The 19,641-nt window shown below is 46.7% G+C and overlaps 1 protein-coding gene across 1 annotated transcript in view; it reads left to right on the top strand.

Annotated features, from left to right (window-relative positions):
• Positions 1–19,641, top strand: part of ADAMTSL3 (ADAMTS like 3) — a 339,850-nt gene that overhangs the window by 225,791 nt on the left and 94,418 nt on the right. Inside the window, exons 16-17 of the mRNA XM_059179851.1 lie at positions 5,450–5,736; positions 16,222–16,351. Coding sequence (XP_059035834.1) covers positions 5,450–5,736; positions 16,222–16,351 — 417 coding nt within the window. The remainder of the gene's footprint in view (positions 1–5,449; positions 5,737–16,221; positions 16,352–19,641) is intronic.

The raw sequence follows: 19,641 nt of genomic DNA, 5'->3' as shown, positions 1-19,641 counted from the left end.
AAAACCCCGAGGAGTTCAAAGGTCACTGTACTTGTCATGTTTTCATGGTTTACATGTAACTTTGATCTGTGGGGATTGTGGTATGTGGTGTCTTTCCCAAATAATTAACAAGTTGCCCAACACTATCCAGCAAATAATTTGTCCTGCTCGTGCTGATTTCAAAGTGCCTTCACGGTATGAATGGGGCACCCCATGGCTAGTCCCACAGTATTGGGATTACTGTAACTGTTAGTCCTTTTTTCTCCAGGCTGTGCATGGGCTCTGTAAGCTCTGCAATTGTCATTCTTGTGTGACGTGCTTCTGCCTGTCCTCACCTGACCTCCCGTAACAACTGGAGAGTCGTCTTGTCTGTTTCCAGCCTCTCCCCCGCTCAAATTGGATCAGAACCGCATTTGTTTGATAAAATAACGAAGGGGAGAACGAACATTTTACAATTTGGAGTCTTTCCATTCGGAGGCACGTGCTGTTCTCTCCAGTTAACCTGGTCTCTGGGGTTCGAATCCCCTCTGGGTTTGGTGGTTTTAATCGAGTGGCCTGCATTTTCTTGCAGCTCAGTTTTCTTACGTGTGTTAAGCTTCAGTTTTTTTCCTATCTGTAAAGTCAGGACGAAACGGTACTTGTTCAAAAGGTTGTTCTGAAAATTGTATTCAAATAATACAGGTACTGTTCTTAGCACGGTTCCTGATGGCCGACAGCAACAGCAAGTGTTGGCTGAACTCCGGGAAACCTGCTGATGTTAGGATAGATGGATAGATAGGGACTGTTTTATTGAACTCTGATTTTTTTTTAAATCTTCAATTAACTTTACTATCTCTTTTTCCTTTTCTTATCCCATTTCATTATTCCTTATTTTTTTTTACATTTCTTTAAGATTGTATTTATTTATAATATATAGGAGATATATAAAAGAGAGATATGGACTATGAGTACAAGCCAGGGGAGTGGCAGAGGGAGAAGCAGGCTCTCCACTGAGCAGAGAGCCTGACGTGGGGTTCGATCTCAGGACCTTGGGATCATGACCCGAGCTGGAGGCAGACGCTTACTGACGGAGTCACCCAGACATCCCTAAACATCCCATTTCTATTGGTGTCTCCATTTTAAAGTGGACGGGTTGACATAGCTTGCTTTATTACCAACCTCTTTCAAAATTCCCGATTTAAAAAAAAATTTTAGCTAGTTAGAAAATTGAAACGTTTTAAATCGCTTTGGCCACAAACTAAGTGGTTAATACACATTTGCCAGCTCGGTTCTGTAGGTGAGGAGCCCAGCCGACTCAGCCAGTTCCCCTGTGCTGGGTCGCCAAGCCAGAATCAAGAGCCTGAGCGCCTCTCGGGAGGCCTTGGGGAGAAGGTGCTTCCAGGCTCACTCATGTCGTTGGCAGAATTCAGTTCCATGCAGCCATAGAACTGAAACCTCCACTTCTTTACTGGCTCTGAGAGTTGTTCCTACCTTCCAGAAGCTGCCTGCATTCCTTGGCTTCTGGCCCTGTCCGTCTCTGGGCCAGTAATGGCGGGTTGAGTGCCCTTCATGCTCTGAATCTCTCTTGCTCCTCACCTGCGTCTCTCCGACTCCAGCTGGAGAGGCTGCTCTGTTTTTAAGGACTCACGTGATCAGGTTACCGTGCTAGGACAGTCTCCTTATCTTGAGGTCCATAACCATAACCCCATCAGCAGAATTCCTTTTGCCATACAATTCAGCATATTCATAAATTCTAGGGCCTATGGTATGAGCATCTTTGGGGTGGCCGTTATTCTGCGTCAAGCTCTAGGTTTTTATGTTCATCACTTTTTATCACTGTTTTCCTGGAAGACAGTGTGCCTTTACGAGCTGTGGTTTAGACACTTTTTAATATTTTTTTTTACGTATTTTATTTCTGAATACTTTTTCTGTTTGTCATGGGTCAGAACATGCACCTACAGAATCCAGCTGTCTTCAATGTCGGGTTACTTAGGTTCTCTCTCACTTTGTCTCTACAAACTGCCATTTTAAAAAGTCCTTTTTGGGGGTGTCTGGGTGGCTCAGTCAGTTAAGTGTCTGACTCGTGATTTTGGCTCTCGTCATGATCTCAGGGTTGTGGGATCGAGTCCCGCATCAGGCTCCCTGCTTAGCATGGAGCCTGCATCTCCCTCTCCCTCTGCCTGTTTCTTCCTCTACTTGTGCTTGCCCTCTTTCTGTCAAATAAATAAATAAGTAAAATCTTAAAAAAAAAAAGAAAAAGATGACCATGATAAACTTGGCCAGCTCCCCCTGCTCATGCTCTCTCTCTGTGCCAAATAAATAAATCGAGTCTTTAAGAAAATAAACAGACAAACAATAATAAATGAAAAATATTTAAAAATCCACAGAAGAAAATCATCCTAGTTTATGCATAAAGGTTGAGTTGCCATAGCTATTTTTTGGGGTTTTTTGTCCTCTGAAATCTCTCATGGCTAATCTGGATAGCGCTAGCATCTGATGTTTAAGAGGACCCTAGAAAGGACCTCTGAAAACCAACTTGAAACATCCCGGGTACCTTAGGAAAGCCCCGGAGGCAGCCTTCATTTGCCTTGTTGGGAAAGGGGGTGTGAACTCTCTTGCCTGCTCCATATTCCATGAGGGTTCTGGATCACAGGAGACCCAGGAGTTCAGCCTGAATGAAAAACATCTGCTTCCCATTAAAGCAAAATCCCCAATTTTAAGTTTTTATTACTAAGGAGAGAGGAGGGCAAAAAATAGTGGCCATAAATGTACAGTATGCACACGGTGAGAAAATCCAAACCTTTTCAAGCTACGGACAAGAAGGGGAAGCCTCCGCTTTACACTCCAGACCCTGACATATGCAATCGCTTCCAGAAAAGAGAGATGATTCAGGAATCAGCTTTGGTAGACATATGTTCCATAAATATAGAATTACAGAGTGCATACACTACGCATGCACATGTATACCTTTCTGTGTGTATTTAGACAAAAGATCATAGCATATGAACTACCCCATACTCACTTCATTTAACTAAGAGGAGGCCAGTCCTGCTCAATTAATACATGAATCCTAAGCGGCTCCATGCCCAGCACAGAGCCCCACCTGGGGCTCAATCCCACGTCCCTGAGATAGTGACCTGAGCGGAAATCAAGAGTCGGATGCTTAGGGGTGTCTGGGGGGCTCAGTGGGTTAAGCCTCTGCCTTCGGCTCAGGTCATGATCCCAGAGTCCTGGGATCAAGCTCCGCATCGGGCTCTCTGCTCCACCGGGAGCCTGCTTCCTCCCCTCTCTCTGCCTGCCTCTCTGCCTACTTGTGATCTCTGTCTGTCAAATAAATTAAAAAAAAAAAAAAAAGAGTTGGATGCTTAACCGCCTGAGCCACCCAGGTGTCCTTTCTTCATCTCAAATTTAGTCAGGCTTTTCCTTTCCAGTTCTATGGGGGAAACATCAAGGAAAGAAAAGAGCATTGTGCAAATATTCTAGAACGCCTCCAACCCGGGAAGTCGGGCGAGCTCTCTCCTGGCCTGGAAGGGTTAGGGCAGGAATTCCCCACTAACAGTTTTCAATACAATAAACAGAATTTGGAGGGCTTACCGGTAGCTCTTTCCTGGTCTCATGCGTAGTACTGGGATTTCATTCTGCTGACTGGACTATGTCCTTGTGGACAACTGTGATGATATCTTGTCTGGAGAGACACAGGTGGGGACTCAGAGAGACCCTTATTACCCTATCTTTCTGAGATTTCAAACATTAAGCCTTGGAACTACATTTTCGTCATTTTCTGAAGTGACTTTGTGCATTATCCTGTGTGTAGAGGTGTGTATTCTCATAAACATAGGAAACGGTGCACACCACAACTTCCTCATAGCATTTATGGTATACACGTGTTCATACAACATAGTCTTTGGGAGAGCTTTGCAGTAAATGCACCCATTTAACAGGACTGTACCCACAGTTCCCTGACTTAATCTATACTGAGCTCTTCCTTGTCTAGCACGGGGGAATGTCTCGTGATATAAGAGTTGCTTCAGGATAGCTTACGTACCTGTATCCCTCCTGAATCTATGCTTTTAAATTCAGTGCAGGAATTGGCAAACATCTTCTGCAAAGGCCCGGACAGTAAATATTTTAGGCTTTCTTGGCTAAAGTGTGTCTGTTGCAGATTCCCAGCTCAGCCACATAGCACGAAATCTAGCAGAATTTATGCTGTTCACAAAAATGTTTTCTTTCTTTCACACCCCACCCATCCAGTTAAAGCCATCAGTCATTCTTAGCTAGTAGGTTCTAGAAAAACAAAAGAGCTGGAATTGACCTGTAGTCATAGGTGGACAACCTCAGGTTCAGCGGATAATAATTCAGGGTCAGAAATAAATGCTTTATTCACCTAGACGGTGGAATACCCAAGATATTTTCAGGAAGATGAAGTTCCGTGTATTTACGCAAACAGAAGAGGATATGAAAGCATCATTGCTCTGCCGAAAACATCTGTTGTCTTGTAGCTTAGCTCCTAAATATTGAGGGTTTAATAAAAGCCCTGCCAGTTAAAGGATAAGCTTGATTAAGGTTAGATGAATAAATATTGATGAAAAGTCTCCACATTATAAAAGAAATCAGGTTAGAAATTATCACTGTGGAATGGCATCTGGATTACCAAATTTTTAAAAAACTAATGATATATATTTTTACTCTATTTATTTATTCATTTATTTATTTTTACTGTTATGTTAGTCACCATACAGTACATCATTAATTTTTGATGTAGAGTTCCTGATTTGTTGTTTGCATCTAACATCCAGGGTTCCATGCAATTTTAAATATTTATTTATTTATTTGAGAGAGAGAGAAAGAGAGACAGTGCGTGGGGAGGGGCAGAAGGAGAGCGAGAGAGAGAGAAGCAGACTAAGCTAAGTGTGGAGCCAGACGCAGGACTCGATCTCACAACCCCAGGATTATGACCTGAGATGAAATCAGGAGTCAGACTCCAACTGAGCCAAGCCGGGGCCCCCTGATTTTCAGGATATTATGCAAAGGTCACAGCACAGAACTTGAGTTATAGAACAGATGCGAACATGCAGTGTATCTCTAGGGATAATTCTGTTTTTAATAAGATTCAAGGGGCACCTAGGTGGCTTAGTCAGTTGGGCATCTGCCTTCGGCTCAGGTCATGATCTCAGGGTCCTGGGATCGAGCCCTGTGACTGGCTCTCTGCTCAGCAGGGAGCCTGCTTCCCACACCCCCTCTCTCTGCCTGCCTCTCTGCCTACTTGTGCTGTCTCTCTCTGTCAAATAAACAAATCATATCTTAAAAAAAAAAATAAGGTTTGAAAATGTGTTGATGACATAATTGAGCATCCATGGAAGTATAGCATTTCTAATGTTCTGACTCCCCTCAGAATGAAGTCACTTTTTCACCTCAGAGAATGCTTCTCTTTCCTCAGTGGCCCAAATGTAACGGTTGTGTGTCCCCCACCCTCCACCCTGGTTTTCCGTAGGTTCATTCCGGAGCCCTGGTCAGCCTGCAGCACCACGTGTGGCCCGGGCGTCCAGGTCCGAGAGGTCAAGTGCCGCGTGCTCCTCACGTTCACGCAGACGGAGACTGAGCTGCCTGAGGAGGAGTGTGAGGGCCCCGAACTGCCCACCGAGCGGCCTTGCCTCCTCCAGCCATGTGACGAGGGCCCTGCCTCCCGCGAGCCGGACGCGTCTCTCCAGGAGGATGGCAGGATGACTTACCACTGGGAGTATGCCGGCTTCACCCCTTGCACAGCAACATGCCTGGGAGGTACTTGACTCTCCCTCGGGGGCAGTCCTGTCTCGTGTCTCTGACGGTTTGAGAAATCCCAAAATCACGCGGGTGCCAGATGCAAGTTAGAAAAGTCGGAAGGAGGGGAAATCGTTTGAATAACTGAAAACCTTGCCGTTTCTTTCTTTCTTTTCCATCACGATTATCCTCTAGAAGATGAAGGGTAGTGGGATTGCATCCTGGCCAAGAAAATGGTGTGATCCTTTGGTCCTAGCATTTGCATAAGTGAGATGGGGAAAGAGGCTACTGTCTAAAATGAAATAAATAGGAAACTGCAGGATGGATGAATGGAGGCAGTCTTGCCTGTAAACCAGTGTTCTGAGGTGAGGCGGCCTGGGATTGTCTGGTGGTGCCCTGTCAGGACTTATCCTCAGAATATAGTAAGTTCATATGGTGCATTGGGCCAGGAGCCAGCGAGGAATGAGCCGATGACTGCGGTTCACATGGGTGCGTGTGGAGTTGCATGCGCGTCCAGTGGACCTGTTCGGAGTAGGGGCTGGGGGGGTCTCAACCGTGTGGCATTGGCCCTAGGATTATTGAACATTCCAGGATCCTAGAAGGAGTGGATGAGTAGAGAGCAGGAGTCCAGATGGCCCTTCTCCAGGGCCGTCTTTTGGAAGGAAATAGAAACAACTGGAAAGCTAGATCGTCTACTGAGGTGAAGGTGGCTCACGCAGTCAGGAATCCAGAACTCCTGACATGCTATCCTTGGACTCTGCTGGCTGCAGTGGTAGGAAGAATACAAAAAGCTGCTGCCTTTGGAGGCCGTTGGGTCAAGTTCATGCCCAACTCCTGGTGGTCCTGAGCTCATTACTTGGAACGCCCTATCGGGTCTTGGAGCTCATAGTCCCATCACTGTGCCTACGCCCCTCACTCTTTGTTCCCCAGGCTCTTACGTAAGTTCCCGGTCCTTCCCATCCAGTCTCCAAGACCTGATGGTATTTGTCTCTCTCCTGTCATAAGTCAGCCTCTGAACCCACCTCTCCCGACACAGACACCTGTGCTCTGACTTTGCCAGCCTGCAGCAGACGAGGATGGAGTGGGATATGTTCTACCCCCAGGCTTCTGCGAGGCGGCTGCTTCCTTTCATATGGACTAATGCACACAGAATTTGAGAAAAGAACCCTTAGCTGTCCCTGCGTTCTCTGTGCTGTCCTATTTGCTTCCCCCCGTTTTTAGAAGCCTATCCATCTACCAAGGAATTTAGATTTTCTTATTCACCTGGACCCTAATTTGCTGCCAGGACATGTAATCTCAGCCACACATGTGCTGCTGCCCAGAACTCGACTCCTGCTGAGTTCAGGACCCTGGACACCACCCTTGTTGTAGCTTGGAAACCTTAACTCTTTTTTTTTTTTTTAATTAAAATTCAACTAATTAACATATCTTGTGTTATTAGTTTCAGAGATACACTTTAGTGTTTGGTCAGTTGCACGTAACACCCAGTGCTCATTACTTGAAGTGCCCTCGTTAATGCTGTCACCCAATTACCCCATCCCCCGCACCCTTCCAGCAACCCTCAGTTTGTTCCCTAGCGTTAAAAATCTCCTGTGGTTTGTCTCCCTCTCTGATTTCATCTTATTTTCTTTTTCCCTCCCTTCTCCTTTTGATATGTCCTTGGCGATAATGGGAACTGGTACTTTCTTGATGAGTCTGGAGAATCCCTCTAGAGCCGGTTGCTATGATGTAAGAATGGTCCCCTATTCAACTGCAGTTATAGATGTTGGAACTTTCTTCTACGTTACTGCAAAATGTCAGCTGTCTATACCACTTCTGAACCACCACATTCCTGTAGTTTCACCAGAAGCCTGGGTCTTTGTCTTTTGTTATGAGAGCAGAAAAGAACCCTACTATTGCTGGCATGTCCTCAAATCTGTTAATCTCAAGTTTTGTTTTGTTTTGTTTTTAAGAGATTTTTACATTTATTTTAGAGTGAGGAGAGGAGAGAGCAGCAGGGGGAGGGCCAGAGGGAGAGAATCTGAAGCAGACTCTGAACTGAACGTAGAGCCCGGTGCAGAGCTCGAAACCACAACCTTGAGATCACGACCTGAGCCAAATTCAAGAGCCAGATACCTAACTAGTGGAGCCACCCAGGTGCCCCTCAAGCTTTTGAATGTTGACTTTGGTAGAATCACTATTTTGTCTAGTACTCTGTCATCCTTGGTTTTAGTTCTTTCCCTGATTGGAAAGCCCCCCCCCCCCCAATTTGGGAAAGCACACTTGTTGGTTCCTTGGGACTAACAGAGCAGTTGGAGATGCCCAAGGGAAAATGACCAAGTTAATTCTGATTCAGTTGGTGGAGTCTGTTAGCCCTCGTCCTTGAAGCTTAATGCCAAAATGTTAGACTCTGCTGCTGTCTTGTGTACCAGGGTGGCGCAGGGTCCACCTCCAGGATGGCTGAACCCGTGGGAGTGACTTACTTTTTCCTTTTTCTTTCTGTCCTTTTTTATTTTTTTTTTGTAATAGCTCTATTGAAATGTAATTCACATACCGTCCAATTTATGCATTTGAACTATACAATTTGGCAGATTTTAGTATATTTACAAAGTTGGGCAACATCATCACTATCGATGTTAGAACTCTTTAACCCCCAAAGAATCCTGTACCCTTAAGCACTTGTTCCCTATTTTTACTCAAACCCCCATTTTCCCTGCCAGTGGCAGCCTGTGGCAGCCACTAATCTACTTTCCGTCTACCCTGGACATTTCGCATAAATGGAATCACATAATAGGATCATTTGTCTTCTTTCACTTCATGTATATTTCTAGCTGAAGTTCCTCCATGGTTTAGCATGAATCTACTTCATTCCTTTTTTTTTTTTTTTTTTTTAAGATTTTATTTATTTATTTGACAGACAGAGATCACAAGTAGGCAGAGAGAGAGGGGGAAGCAGGCTCCCTGCTGAGCAGAGAGCCCGATGCGGGACTCGATCCCAGGACCCTGAGATCATGACCTGAGCCGAAGGCAGTGACTTAACCCACTGAGCCACCCAGGAGCCCTACTTCATTCCTTTTTATGACTAATATTATTATGCTATGTGAATATACCACATTTCATTTATCCATTCATTGGTTGGAAATATGGATTATTTGCACGTGTTGGGTGTTGTAGATACCACTGCTGTGATCCTTCAGGTACACATTTTTGTATGGACATATTTTTATTTCACTTCTCTTGTGTATATACCTCGGAGTAGAAGAATGAGCTTTGAATCCATTTAACACATCCAGGTTTTGTGAAACTTGGATAATCATGTCTCCCCTCATTGGTATTGAGGCCTTTGGGGACCACTGTGAGAAGGGAAACTGCCTTAAATGTCAGAAGTACAGTTCAGCACTCAGATGGTTGGTGTGATGTTGCCCATTTATTTTCTGATGTCACTTCGTGAACACGGGAGGATTTTACAAAATCCTTTTACATTTTACAGATTGTGACAGAGGTCAGCTTGGGAATCTTTCAGTACTCAGTTAAACAGCAATTTAGCCTTGTGAAGGTGCGTTATGTTGTTTAATCCTAGAATAATATCATTTACATGAACCTTGGATGTCCACTAACCCGAATTTCATAGTTAGGGAAACTGAGGCCCAGAGCCCATCACAAGGTCCAAAACAGAAAATAATTCTCACCCTTCACAGAGGTTTGGTTGAATGGTAAGTGGATACAATAAGCTTTTTAACCCAGCAGAAGTAATGTTTTTAACTCTGTGGGCTAAAACTTAAATTTTCCTTTTTTTTTTTTTTTAAGATTTTTATTTATTTATCAGAGAGAGAGGGGGAGAGAGCGAGCACAGGCAGACAGAATGGCAGGCAGAGGCAGAGGGAGAAGCAGGCTCCCTGTCGAGCAAGGAGCCCGATGTGGGACTCGATCCCAGGACGCTGGGATCATGACCTGAGCCGAAGGCAGCTGCCCAACCAACTGAGCCACCCAGGCGTCCCTTAAATTTTCCTTTTAAATAGATCACTAAATTCTATAAAACTGAAGGCCCAATGCTCAAAACCCAAATCCTCGATAAAGGCAGGGAGCCGCTCGTCTGTTCTGTGCTAGACTCGTGGCTCTAGGTTCTGGGGTCAGCATCAGGATAGAAAATGAATAGGACACCGTCCTTGACTCAGTGCATCTCAGCTCTTGGTTATTTTCCTCGACTGTCTTGACGGCGCTACTTAGACACAGTGATACTCGCCTCTCTGTGATGCATTTCAGTGGCTTTTGGAGGCTTAGCCTCTACGAGTCCTCCTGGCCTATGGTTACAAGCGTCGGTTTTAACTCTCATCCTGGTCTGCCGTAACTGAATACCACAGGAAAATAGGATTTCCCCAGGCACCTGGCTATTTCTCCAACATTCCTGTTTCTGATAGAAAAGTAATATAGGCAAACTGCAGATTTCTGAAAAGATAAGCCTTTCGTTACATCTTGACAATCTGTGTACTTGTGTCTTCTAACTTATCTTCACATCATACAGAAAATCAATTAATCTATTCATCGGAATTGCTGATACTTGAGAAGATTTCCTGAATCTGTTCTCACACGGGAGTGGCAACAGAGAATTCTTTTTTCATTCCCGAAAGCATGAAGAATGCAGACATATTGAATTTCCAGCTTCCAGGGGGCACGTGTGTATGTGCAGCCTTGCGTGTGCATGTGTATGTGCATGCCCACACACACAGACGTCCTGGAAGATCGGCTTGCCTTTCCAAGGACCCCCACCCCCCGTGCAAAGGTTTGTTTTTTTTTTTTCCCATAAATTTTTAAATTTATTTTTTTTGCATAAATTTTTAAATTTATTTTTTATTTATTTTCAGCATAACAGTATTCATTATTTTTGCACCACACCCAGTGCTCCATGCAATTTGTGCCCTCTATAATACCCGCCACCTGGTACCCCAACTTCCTACCCCCGCCCCTTCAAAACCCTCAGATTGTTTTTCAGAGTCCGTAGTCTCTCATGGTTCACCTCCCCTTCCAGTTTCCCCCAACTCCCTTCTCCTCTCTGAAGGTTTTGTAACTTACTACATCATAAACATTCCTCACCAGAACATTTGTTTGTATTTTATGTTATTTGTTGCACTTACGACCTTCAATTTTTACCTTCTTTTTCTCTAACTGCACAAGCTAGTAGCAGATCGCATGGACTTGAAGCCTGGTCGCACTTTGAGCCTTAGCTCTGCCGCTCTCTTCCAGCCACTTATATAAGTTTGTAGAGGCTCATTTTTGTGAGATGCAAAGAGCCATGCCTCCTTCATGAGGCTGAAGGAAAGGACTGAGTGTGCTTATTTAACAAGGTGATGTAGGAGAAGTGCCTAATCACAGCACGTGGCACGTGGTCTATGATAAGTGTTAGTGGGATGATTATTTGATTATAGAATAATAATAGGGCATTCTTCTTCTAATGCTCCCATTTTTTTCACTTTTAAAAGATCTGATTTTCTGAGCTCCTCTTAAAATATCTACTCATTTTCGAGTCCATTCTTATGAATTCTCTAAGTAAAATAATCATCTGTAATGAAAGATGGTTTCATTTTTCCCTTTCAAATAGTTATTTATCTTATGTAAGCGTTATGTCTCATTGCATCCTCTGGGATCACAAAAACAGCGGTGAGCAGTGCGGGCAAGGCCAAGCTTCCCTTTGTCCTGAAAGGGGCAGGAACCTCTGTTGTTCTTAAAAATAACATTCTACAAATAGTGGTCGCATGTTTCTTTGTGGTAGGCACTGGGCTAGGTGATGGTGACTCCGTCGTCCCTAACTCACACGGTGGGGGGGGGGTGCTGATCACATAATCCCACACATGTATGTAACTCACAGCTGGTGATAGCAAAAGAGATACATGGTGCTAAGGAGGCATATAATAGACTTGACCTAATTAGGGAAGTCAGGGGAAGCTTCCCTAAAAGCAATAACACTGGAACTTAAATCTGAAAGATGAGGAATTCGTTCAGCAAACGAAAGAGCAGGTGGGTGGCTGGTGCATGGTCCGTCCTGGGAATGAAGAAGGCAGGTGCAGCCGGAACACTCCGGAAGACGGCGAGCTGACGCCGGGGAGGAAGGCAGGGGCCGATGACTGCGTTAGGCAAAGCTGACTTGGTTCTTGATCCCCAGATCAAAGGGAAGCCACTCAGAGAACCAAAGTGGGAGTTACAGGATCCAACTTGTATTTATTTCAAAAAGGTGAGCCCAGATGTACTGTTAAAAAAAAAGGGGGGGGGGTTGGAAGGGATAAGCACAGACGTAAGGGAGGCTGTGGTAAGAAGCCGTTGTCTCATCCAGGTGAGGGCTTGGCGTTTGGTGGTAAGGATGCTGGAGATGGTGGACGGCAGATGACTTAGAGAGACGGGTTGGAGGCGGGAGTCTGTGTGTGGAGGGGGTGAGAGGGAGTGAGGTGGCCAGTCCGAGTCTGGATTCTTCTCTGGGATGACGCGTGCTCCCCGGAGGACCACTTGGGCACAAGGAAATCATGCGTTCAGTTCCGGATGGAATGACTTCAACATGCCTTCGGACTTCTCCCAGTAGGGATGCTAAGTAGACCGTTGCACGCGTGAATCCGAGGCAAAGTGCGAAGATGTAGCTGGACATAGACATTCACGAGTCATCTGTGTGCGGAGAGCGCCGAAGCCGGGGTAGGAACGAGAATCTCGGGGAAGAGAGCGGGAGGCCGCTGGTGACTGAGAGTCTGCTTTGAAAGGATGGAGGAAGGAGCCACGGGTGGCTATGTTAGAGATGAAAGGAATAGATACTTTGGGGGCAAAATTAGTGATAGAGAAGACAGAGAAGGCGAAAAGGCTAGAAGGCATCATGGGTTGTGCGTGTTGTGTTTGTCAATGCCCGAGTGGCTCGGGGACACTTACAAGGAAGTGAGAAAGCTCCGGCGTGAAATCAAAAGGTGAAGTCATCCACAGGTTTCCTGGGAAGATGGAAAGGAGAGGAAGTGACCCATGGGTAGAGCTCGGTCTCGAGATGTGGAAGAGGCAGCTCCTAATGGAAACAGGCCAGGCTTCTCTGTGTGCAAGAAGCAGTGGGTCTCTGTGCCTGATGGCAGGAAGTTCCTGGTGCTTTTGTGTGTGTATGTGTGAGTGCGTTTGTGTGTGAGTGATTTGGGGAGCGAATGCAGCAATGTGGGAGGTCACGGCACACTGCTCTTACCCGACTGACTACAATGGGCTGGTATAGGATCCGGTATAGGATCCGGGAATGGCATCACACGTGTCGGTGTCCCCCGTTTCACAGGGCAGAGTCCAAGCACGACTCCCCACAGGGGGAAGGGGGACGCTGCAACCCCAGCCGGCCCCTGGGGCTCCTGTTCGCTCACTCCGCACGGAGATGTGCTCCCGACGCGGAGGGGCCGCCACCGCTGTCTTGTTCTCTCCAGAGCTCTGAGTCCCGACGGGCCCGGAGCTGTCGTCTCTTCCAGCCAGTCTGCGTGCAGGGGTGGCTTCCTGTCAGGCTCCAGCAAAGCCTGGGCTGCGTGTCACGCTCCACCCCCCCCCCCCGCCCCCTCCCCGGGCCACCGCCGTGCCTGCGACGCACTCACAGACCTCCCCGGTCTGCGGGGCTGCAACCTGGGCATTGAGCAGTGGAGAGGGAGGAAAACAGACTCACTGTTCTGTTCAGGGTGGCCCGGGCAGGTGCTGGTACAGGGCCACGTGCTATGAAGTAGCGACATTCTCTTTCCCTTGAACCGATGCCGCCGTCAGTGTTGTAGTCGCGGTACCACGAATCGGAGTTTTCCAGTCCTCCCAACAGCGTCAAACGGTTTATGTCACGGGGCACCCAGGGGGCTCAGTCAGTGAAGCGTCTGCTTCAGCTCAGGTTGGGATCCTGGGGTCCTGGGATCGAGCCCCATGTCAGGCTCTCTGCTCAGCAGGAAGCCTGTTTCTCCCTCTCCCTCTGCCCGTCCCCACGGCTCATGCGTGCTCTCTCTCCCAAATCAATAAAGAACATCTTCTAAGAAATGTTATATCATGGATATTACCTATTTAAAAAGTTTGAAAGCCCCGGTTCTTACCCATTCCTGTTTTTCCCTCTTGGACGGGACTGAGGCAGGAGCATTGTGGCTGGGTCTCGGACGTCATTTTCAAGACCCGCCCCCCACTCCTGGTTATTGTTTCAGTCAAGATCTTAATTTTCAAGTAATTTCCCTTATTTAGGTTTTCTTGGGGAAAAAAAAAAAGGCATCCGTTTCATGATGGTATTGTTATTATGAGCTGTTCATCTGGTCTCAGTTTGTCTTAAGCCTCTCTCTCCTCTTTTTTTTTTTGACCACAAATACTGTGGGATCCATTCACTCTTTCTGACCAAGAGTTATATAGGGAATGACGTCTAGAAAATTCCAATGGCTGGACTTGGGGGTTTTGTTGTTATGTGTTTACAGTTGGACTCTGCGGTGGTCAGAGAATGTGAGCGGCATGACCTCTGGCTTTTGGGACTTACTGCAGTTTATAGACTAATAGAGGATCGGTTCTTGTTCCTGTTCCGCTAGTGCTTCAAGACCATGTTCATGTCTCTTTCTAGGGCCCAAGGCTCTTCCGTTATTAAATCAACATACTTTTCTTACTCAATGCATTTTTTCATTTTTATCTTACAACTTGATGTAAAAATACTGGACAGAGTACCTTAAAGAGTGATGTTCTTCATCGCTCTGGGTATTTATTTCGTACTGAGAGGGGTGTGTGTGTGTGTGTGTTATGTTATTTGGAATGTTGAATTACTCAAGACTTGCGTGCAAGAAAACCAACTCATGTGAACCTGAAACCAAACAAGGAAATGTGTTAATTGGCTCTGCCTCCCTTTTTCGAATCCCTCCCCCCATGTTAATTCATTTCTTGATGAAGGCCTTGAATATGATTTCTGCCCCCGAAAGACCCTCTTATTATGACATTGTAGAAGTCAAGCATGGACTGAGGGATATTGCCTCATATGACCAAAGAGATGGATTAGAAAAAATTATACTGAAATTTTAATGCTTCATTTATTTCATAGCTCCAGAAGGCATCACCGTTACCACCCAAGTTTTGCTAAGCATAAGAAGTAAAATTATATTTATATTTTTTGCTTCTCCTTTTGACGATAAAGCTCTTATCAAGCCTCTTGAAGTGAAAAGCATTGAAGTGATCTCATAGGTTGAGTATGTGAGGTGGAAGGTATTTTTGTGGTCGTCTTTAGAAAATACATTTTACCCCAATAAGTATCCTAAGCCACCTATTGATTTTTACATTCTTTTGACTATGCTTGCTTTAAGACAGAGAATGCGGGGTCTAATATTTCATCCGAATGGTTAAATGAGATGACATTAGACCCATTGCATCTTCAGAAAACACTCCAAAATTGGCTCTGTATACATTTTCTAAAGTGTTTTGATTACAAATTAAAATACATGTACAAGGTAATCGGGCTTTTCTCTGACAAAAAAGAAAGGCAGCCCTGCTAGAAAAGGAGCATCTGTGTCCAGACAGAGTCAGGACGAAGCTTGACATTTGCGAATGGAAACTGGTGATTCAGTTGTTGCTGTGTCCCCTCGGTATCTCAAGTTAGCTAGTCCTTACTTTAAAAAAAAAAACGTCATGGGCGATCCATGGAGATTGGAGATCGCATCCCGCTATGGCTGGGAACGTGAGATTCCAACTGAAGAAAGCAGGAGAAAATGCAGTGGAAAGAACCTCACCTCACCGATGTGTATTTTAAATATCCTTTTGGCCTATTCGGCACTCTGTAAAATACCATAAAACGGATGGATTGAAACATGGCATTCGGAAAGAGAACCACAGTCTTCAAACTTAATGGAACACACATTCTTGTGTGAAACTGAATACATTTGCATATTTCCAATAGCAGAGTCAAGTTGCTGTTACAATTTTTATGTGATTCCTTTCTCATCCGGAGTTTGATTTATACCTTGTGCAGTTCTGATTTTCCAATAATTCTTTTTGTCTCCATAGACGAAGAATAGGGGTGAAGATGTGGGCTTTGGGGCTACACGGGCCCCAAAGCAAAGATCAGCCTGTGGAAGTTTCCTGTTTGCTCAAGGACAGTCCCTGCTTGGTTGACTGTCCCTGCAGGACAAAGACAGAGCTCTGGCTTAGGAGACAGGAAATCTAATTTTTAGTTTTGAATCTATCCCCCCCCCTTTTTTTTGGATGTCTTGATTTCTCTCTAAACCTCAGTGTCCTTATTATTCAACTAATGAACTGGAGATGGTGAGACCATTCTTTGGACCTCACAAGGTTATGAGGGAGGTCGGGTGCTTCTTTGGTTTTCAAGGGGAGTGTATGTGGGCAGGAAAGGCGGTGGGGTGAATATTACAGGCAGGAAGACTGGAAAATGCGCAGCTGTTTGCCCCCATGTGCCCCCTGCAATGCAACCTGGAACCGAGCGGCGTAGTCAGAGGGCAGCGGCTCAAGAAGTCCCCACACCCCCTCTTCCCTCCACAATAAGATATTCTAAGTCACTTGCATTTTGCTGTCTCCCACCTGCAGGCCGTCAGGAAGCCATAGCCGTGTGCTTGCACACCCAGACCCAGAGCACAGTCAGCGACAGCCTGTGCGACACGCTCCACCGTCCGCCAGCCATGAGCCAGGCTTGCAACACCGAGCCCTGCCCCCCCAGGTACGTGCTGGCCCGTGCTCCTGCGATGCCGTGTGGGACTAACACCCTCTCCCGCAGAGACACCCACGTGTGCATAGAGGCTGGTGCCCACCCTCTCCCGGCTTGGGGAGACGTTCTCTCTTCTCCATTCACCTCGTGCGCCGGCCAGATTCCTGCTGGGTGCACGGGGACCGCCGAGGTAAGCAGGAACCGCCGTTAGCCGGGCTCTTGGGAACGAACATCAGCTGGTCTGTGTTTGCAGAACCATGGAGTCCGCGGTACTGTTCTCTTCTGCCTCCTCAAGGGCACTGCTTTGCCTCCTGCCACATCGAAGGGCTCGGGCTCCGCGGTAGAGTCAGCACACGTTCCCGGTCAGTGCTCGGGCCGTGTTTGTGGAGTGACTGAGCGGATCTCCTACTTGTTAGCTACACGCCGGGTATTGCCACCGCTCCCGCTGACTTGCCTCAGATCTCAGACTGAGGGGTGCACTGGTACAGGCCCCTATGAACAGATGACGTCAACTTATTTTTGGTCTCCTTGGTCTGAAAGGTTGACCCTAAAAGTTAATCCTTTTTCCTGCTTAAGTCCTTATGAGATCCTGGGGAATTTTATCAGAAGCGAGGCTAAGTTTTCCCCACGTTCTTCTCTCCCTGGGCGTTGCTGGCTGCAGAGGACGATGCCTCTTCATCCCTGGCTTCTGACCCAAGAGCTTCCAGAATCCAACCACCCACTTTTTCCTTCTTCAATCCTTTGCCTTCGTTGGCTTGATCATGCTTCCATCACTAATCAATTGCCAAAAATATAGCAGTCATTCCTGGTCTGCTCCTCTCCCTCTTTGCCAGAATCTCTTACCTGCCTCTTGGTAATCAGATCACCCATCTAACAAGGTACCTTTATTCCCTAAAGTCAGGTTTGCGACCCCTGGGACTCTAAGTCACGCAGGCAGATCCTTGTGTCTCCCCGGCCGTCCTGGAGTGAGGACCGGTGTATTTTATGTTTATTCAGGAAATAAGTTGGGTTCTGGAATTCTCTCGACCCTTCTGACTTTGATTCCCTGAGATGTGTTGGCTGTGATATAAAATTCCTGCCTTGGTGGTCTGAGGGAGTTGGGGGTCGGGATGGACTAGCGTGTCCACGCTAGGACTCCAGCCCTCCTGCCCTGCACACGGCCTTTTTCTCCCGCGTCTGCCCCTCCAACGGGCACAGGCTCCCGGCGAGCCCGGCTCCAATGTGTGCTTTCCTCTTTGGTGAGGGCACCCCTCCAGTGGGGGCAGGAACGGGGTTGTATTCCCGTGACCATATTGCCGACTTCAGCTGTAGGGTCAGGAAATCCCAGGGACGTCCTGACTCGTGTTGGAGCTACCTCGCTGTGCTCCGCTGAGAAGCAGTGAGGACCTGAGCCCAGGAACAGCACAGGGATACCTGCTTCCCTTCCTGCTTGCCTCCCCCTCCCCCATGTTTACTGCATTCCGGAATGATCCAAGATTGCCGAAGAGACATACAGGAGGGGTTTTAGGGAGGCTTGATCTAACCCGGGGTTAGGATGCTCGCTTTAACGGGTACGTCTAGACCTTTCCCAGAGCATCGGTCGTATGGGGGAAATGCTGAGTGTAGAGCTACTGGGAGTGTCCCCTTTTATCTTTGGAGAAATGGCACTTCTATTAAGCTCTCATAATCCAAATTTGTTATCTACATTTCTCAGTTGTTTCTTATTCTAATACTGGAAACACTGACTTAGATATTTTTGGAAAAGCCAGGATTTCTGTTTCCTTCGCTGACACATCCCCGCCCCCGAGGCTCTGTAGATGGGAGCAGATGGCCACTCGCCTGAGCCGGGGTGAGGGACAAGGGGAAGCACAGCGAGGGGGAGACACAGAGTGTCCTCCCCCAACACGTTTTCCCACGAGGTTGGAATCCTGCACCACCTCCCCTTTCTCGACGCCAGCCGGCGCGGGCCTTCTGGAAAGAGGGCTACAAACGAAACGATTTGGGATTTATACAGACTCCAAATGGTGACCACGGTTGGGCTAAGTGTGCAGTTCTGTAGTCATAAACAAGGAGGAGAGAAAAAAAGAAACGGTCACCCATAAATTTGGAGTGTGCTTTATTTCTAGCTCCAAATCTTACTCCCCGTCAACGGAAAGCTAGTCTTCCCCCGTTGGGTCTTTCTCTGTAGCCCAAGCCATTGGCAAGTGAGGACTTGGGCACAAGTGGCCAATTGAACAGAAAATGGACACAGGTGCCAACACAAAGCAGGCTTCAGGGGCGCCTGGGGGGCTCAGTTCGTGAAGCGTCTGCCTCCGGCTCAGGTCATGATCCTGGGGTCCTGGGATGGAGCCCCGCATCTGCTCCCTCTCCCACTCCCCCTGCTTGTGTTCCCTCTCTCTTTATCTCTCTCTCTATCAATTAAATAGATAAGTAAAATATTTAAAAAACAAAAACAAACAAAGCAGGGTTAAAGTGAGAGGGATTTGCCCAGCAGGGCCCACCAAGGGGGCTGAGGACATGGTGAAACTCAGTTTTGCTTTTGCAAAAACAACCCTGTTCTGATCCAGCTCTGAAAGTGAAGACTGCTGTAGTGGGTCATCATGCAATTTTTTTAGCAAAAAAAAAAAGAGAGAGAGCGAGCGAGAGAGAAAATGCAGAATAATCGATTCTTTGTTCTAAGAAGGAGCAGACTGAGTTGCCATGACCATGACCACTGACATTACGTTCAGTGCATGGTGTAAATAACTTGATTTCATTATTTTTAGTTTCATTTTTTTAAGGCGAAGTCCAAATCATACATTTCCCTACTATTTATTCTATTTATCATAGAGTTTGAGTTTCTTCTTCTTCTTTGTGTTAAGCGGCTTTTTCTGGTTTCATTTCTCAACTGAGGATGTGGACACGATTCACGACGCCATCTCTCTCAACCTCTTAGCAGTCCTCCCCAGCCATTCCCAACTGCCCCTGCCTCTGTGCAGAGAGATTTTGCATGAACTGTTTCCATTGTAGCCAAATAAACTCTCTCCTCTTGGGTTTCCTGCTCTGACCCACACACACAGGGATGACCTTCATAGAAATTTCTAAATCGCGGTGACCGTGAGAGGCTCCCACATAAAACCCTCCAGGAACTTTCCTTACCTGAGGATCACAGTCTGTGTTCTTTACTTTGGCATGTATGTGACCTTCCTGGGGCTGCTGTCACACAGTACTGTGGATAAGGTGGCTTAAACAACAGAAGATGATTGTCTCCGTTCTGGAGGCTGGGGAGTCTGAGATCAAGGGGCAGGCAGGGTTGGCTCCTTCTGGGACTGGGAGGGAGAACC

The sequence above is a fragment of the Mustela lutreola genome, chromosome 7, assembly GCF_030435805.1.
Source record: "Mustela lutreola isolate mMusLut2 chromosome 7, mMusLut2.pri, whole genome shotgun sequence".
Taxonomy (NCBI): domain Eukaryota; kingdom Metazoa; phylum Chordata; class Mammalia; order Carnivora; family Mustelidae; genus Mustela; species Mustela lutreola.
Note: the sequence above shows the minus strand (reverse complement) of the source record. Positions and strands in the feature narration are given on the sequence as shown.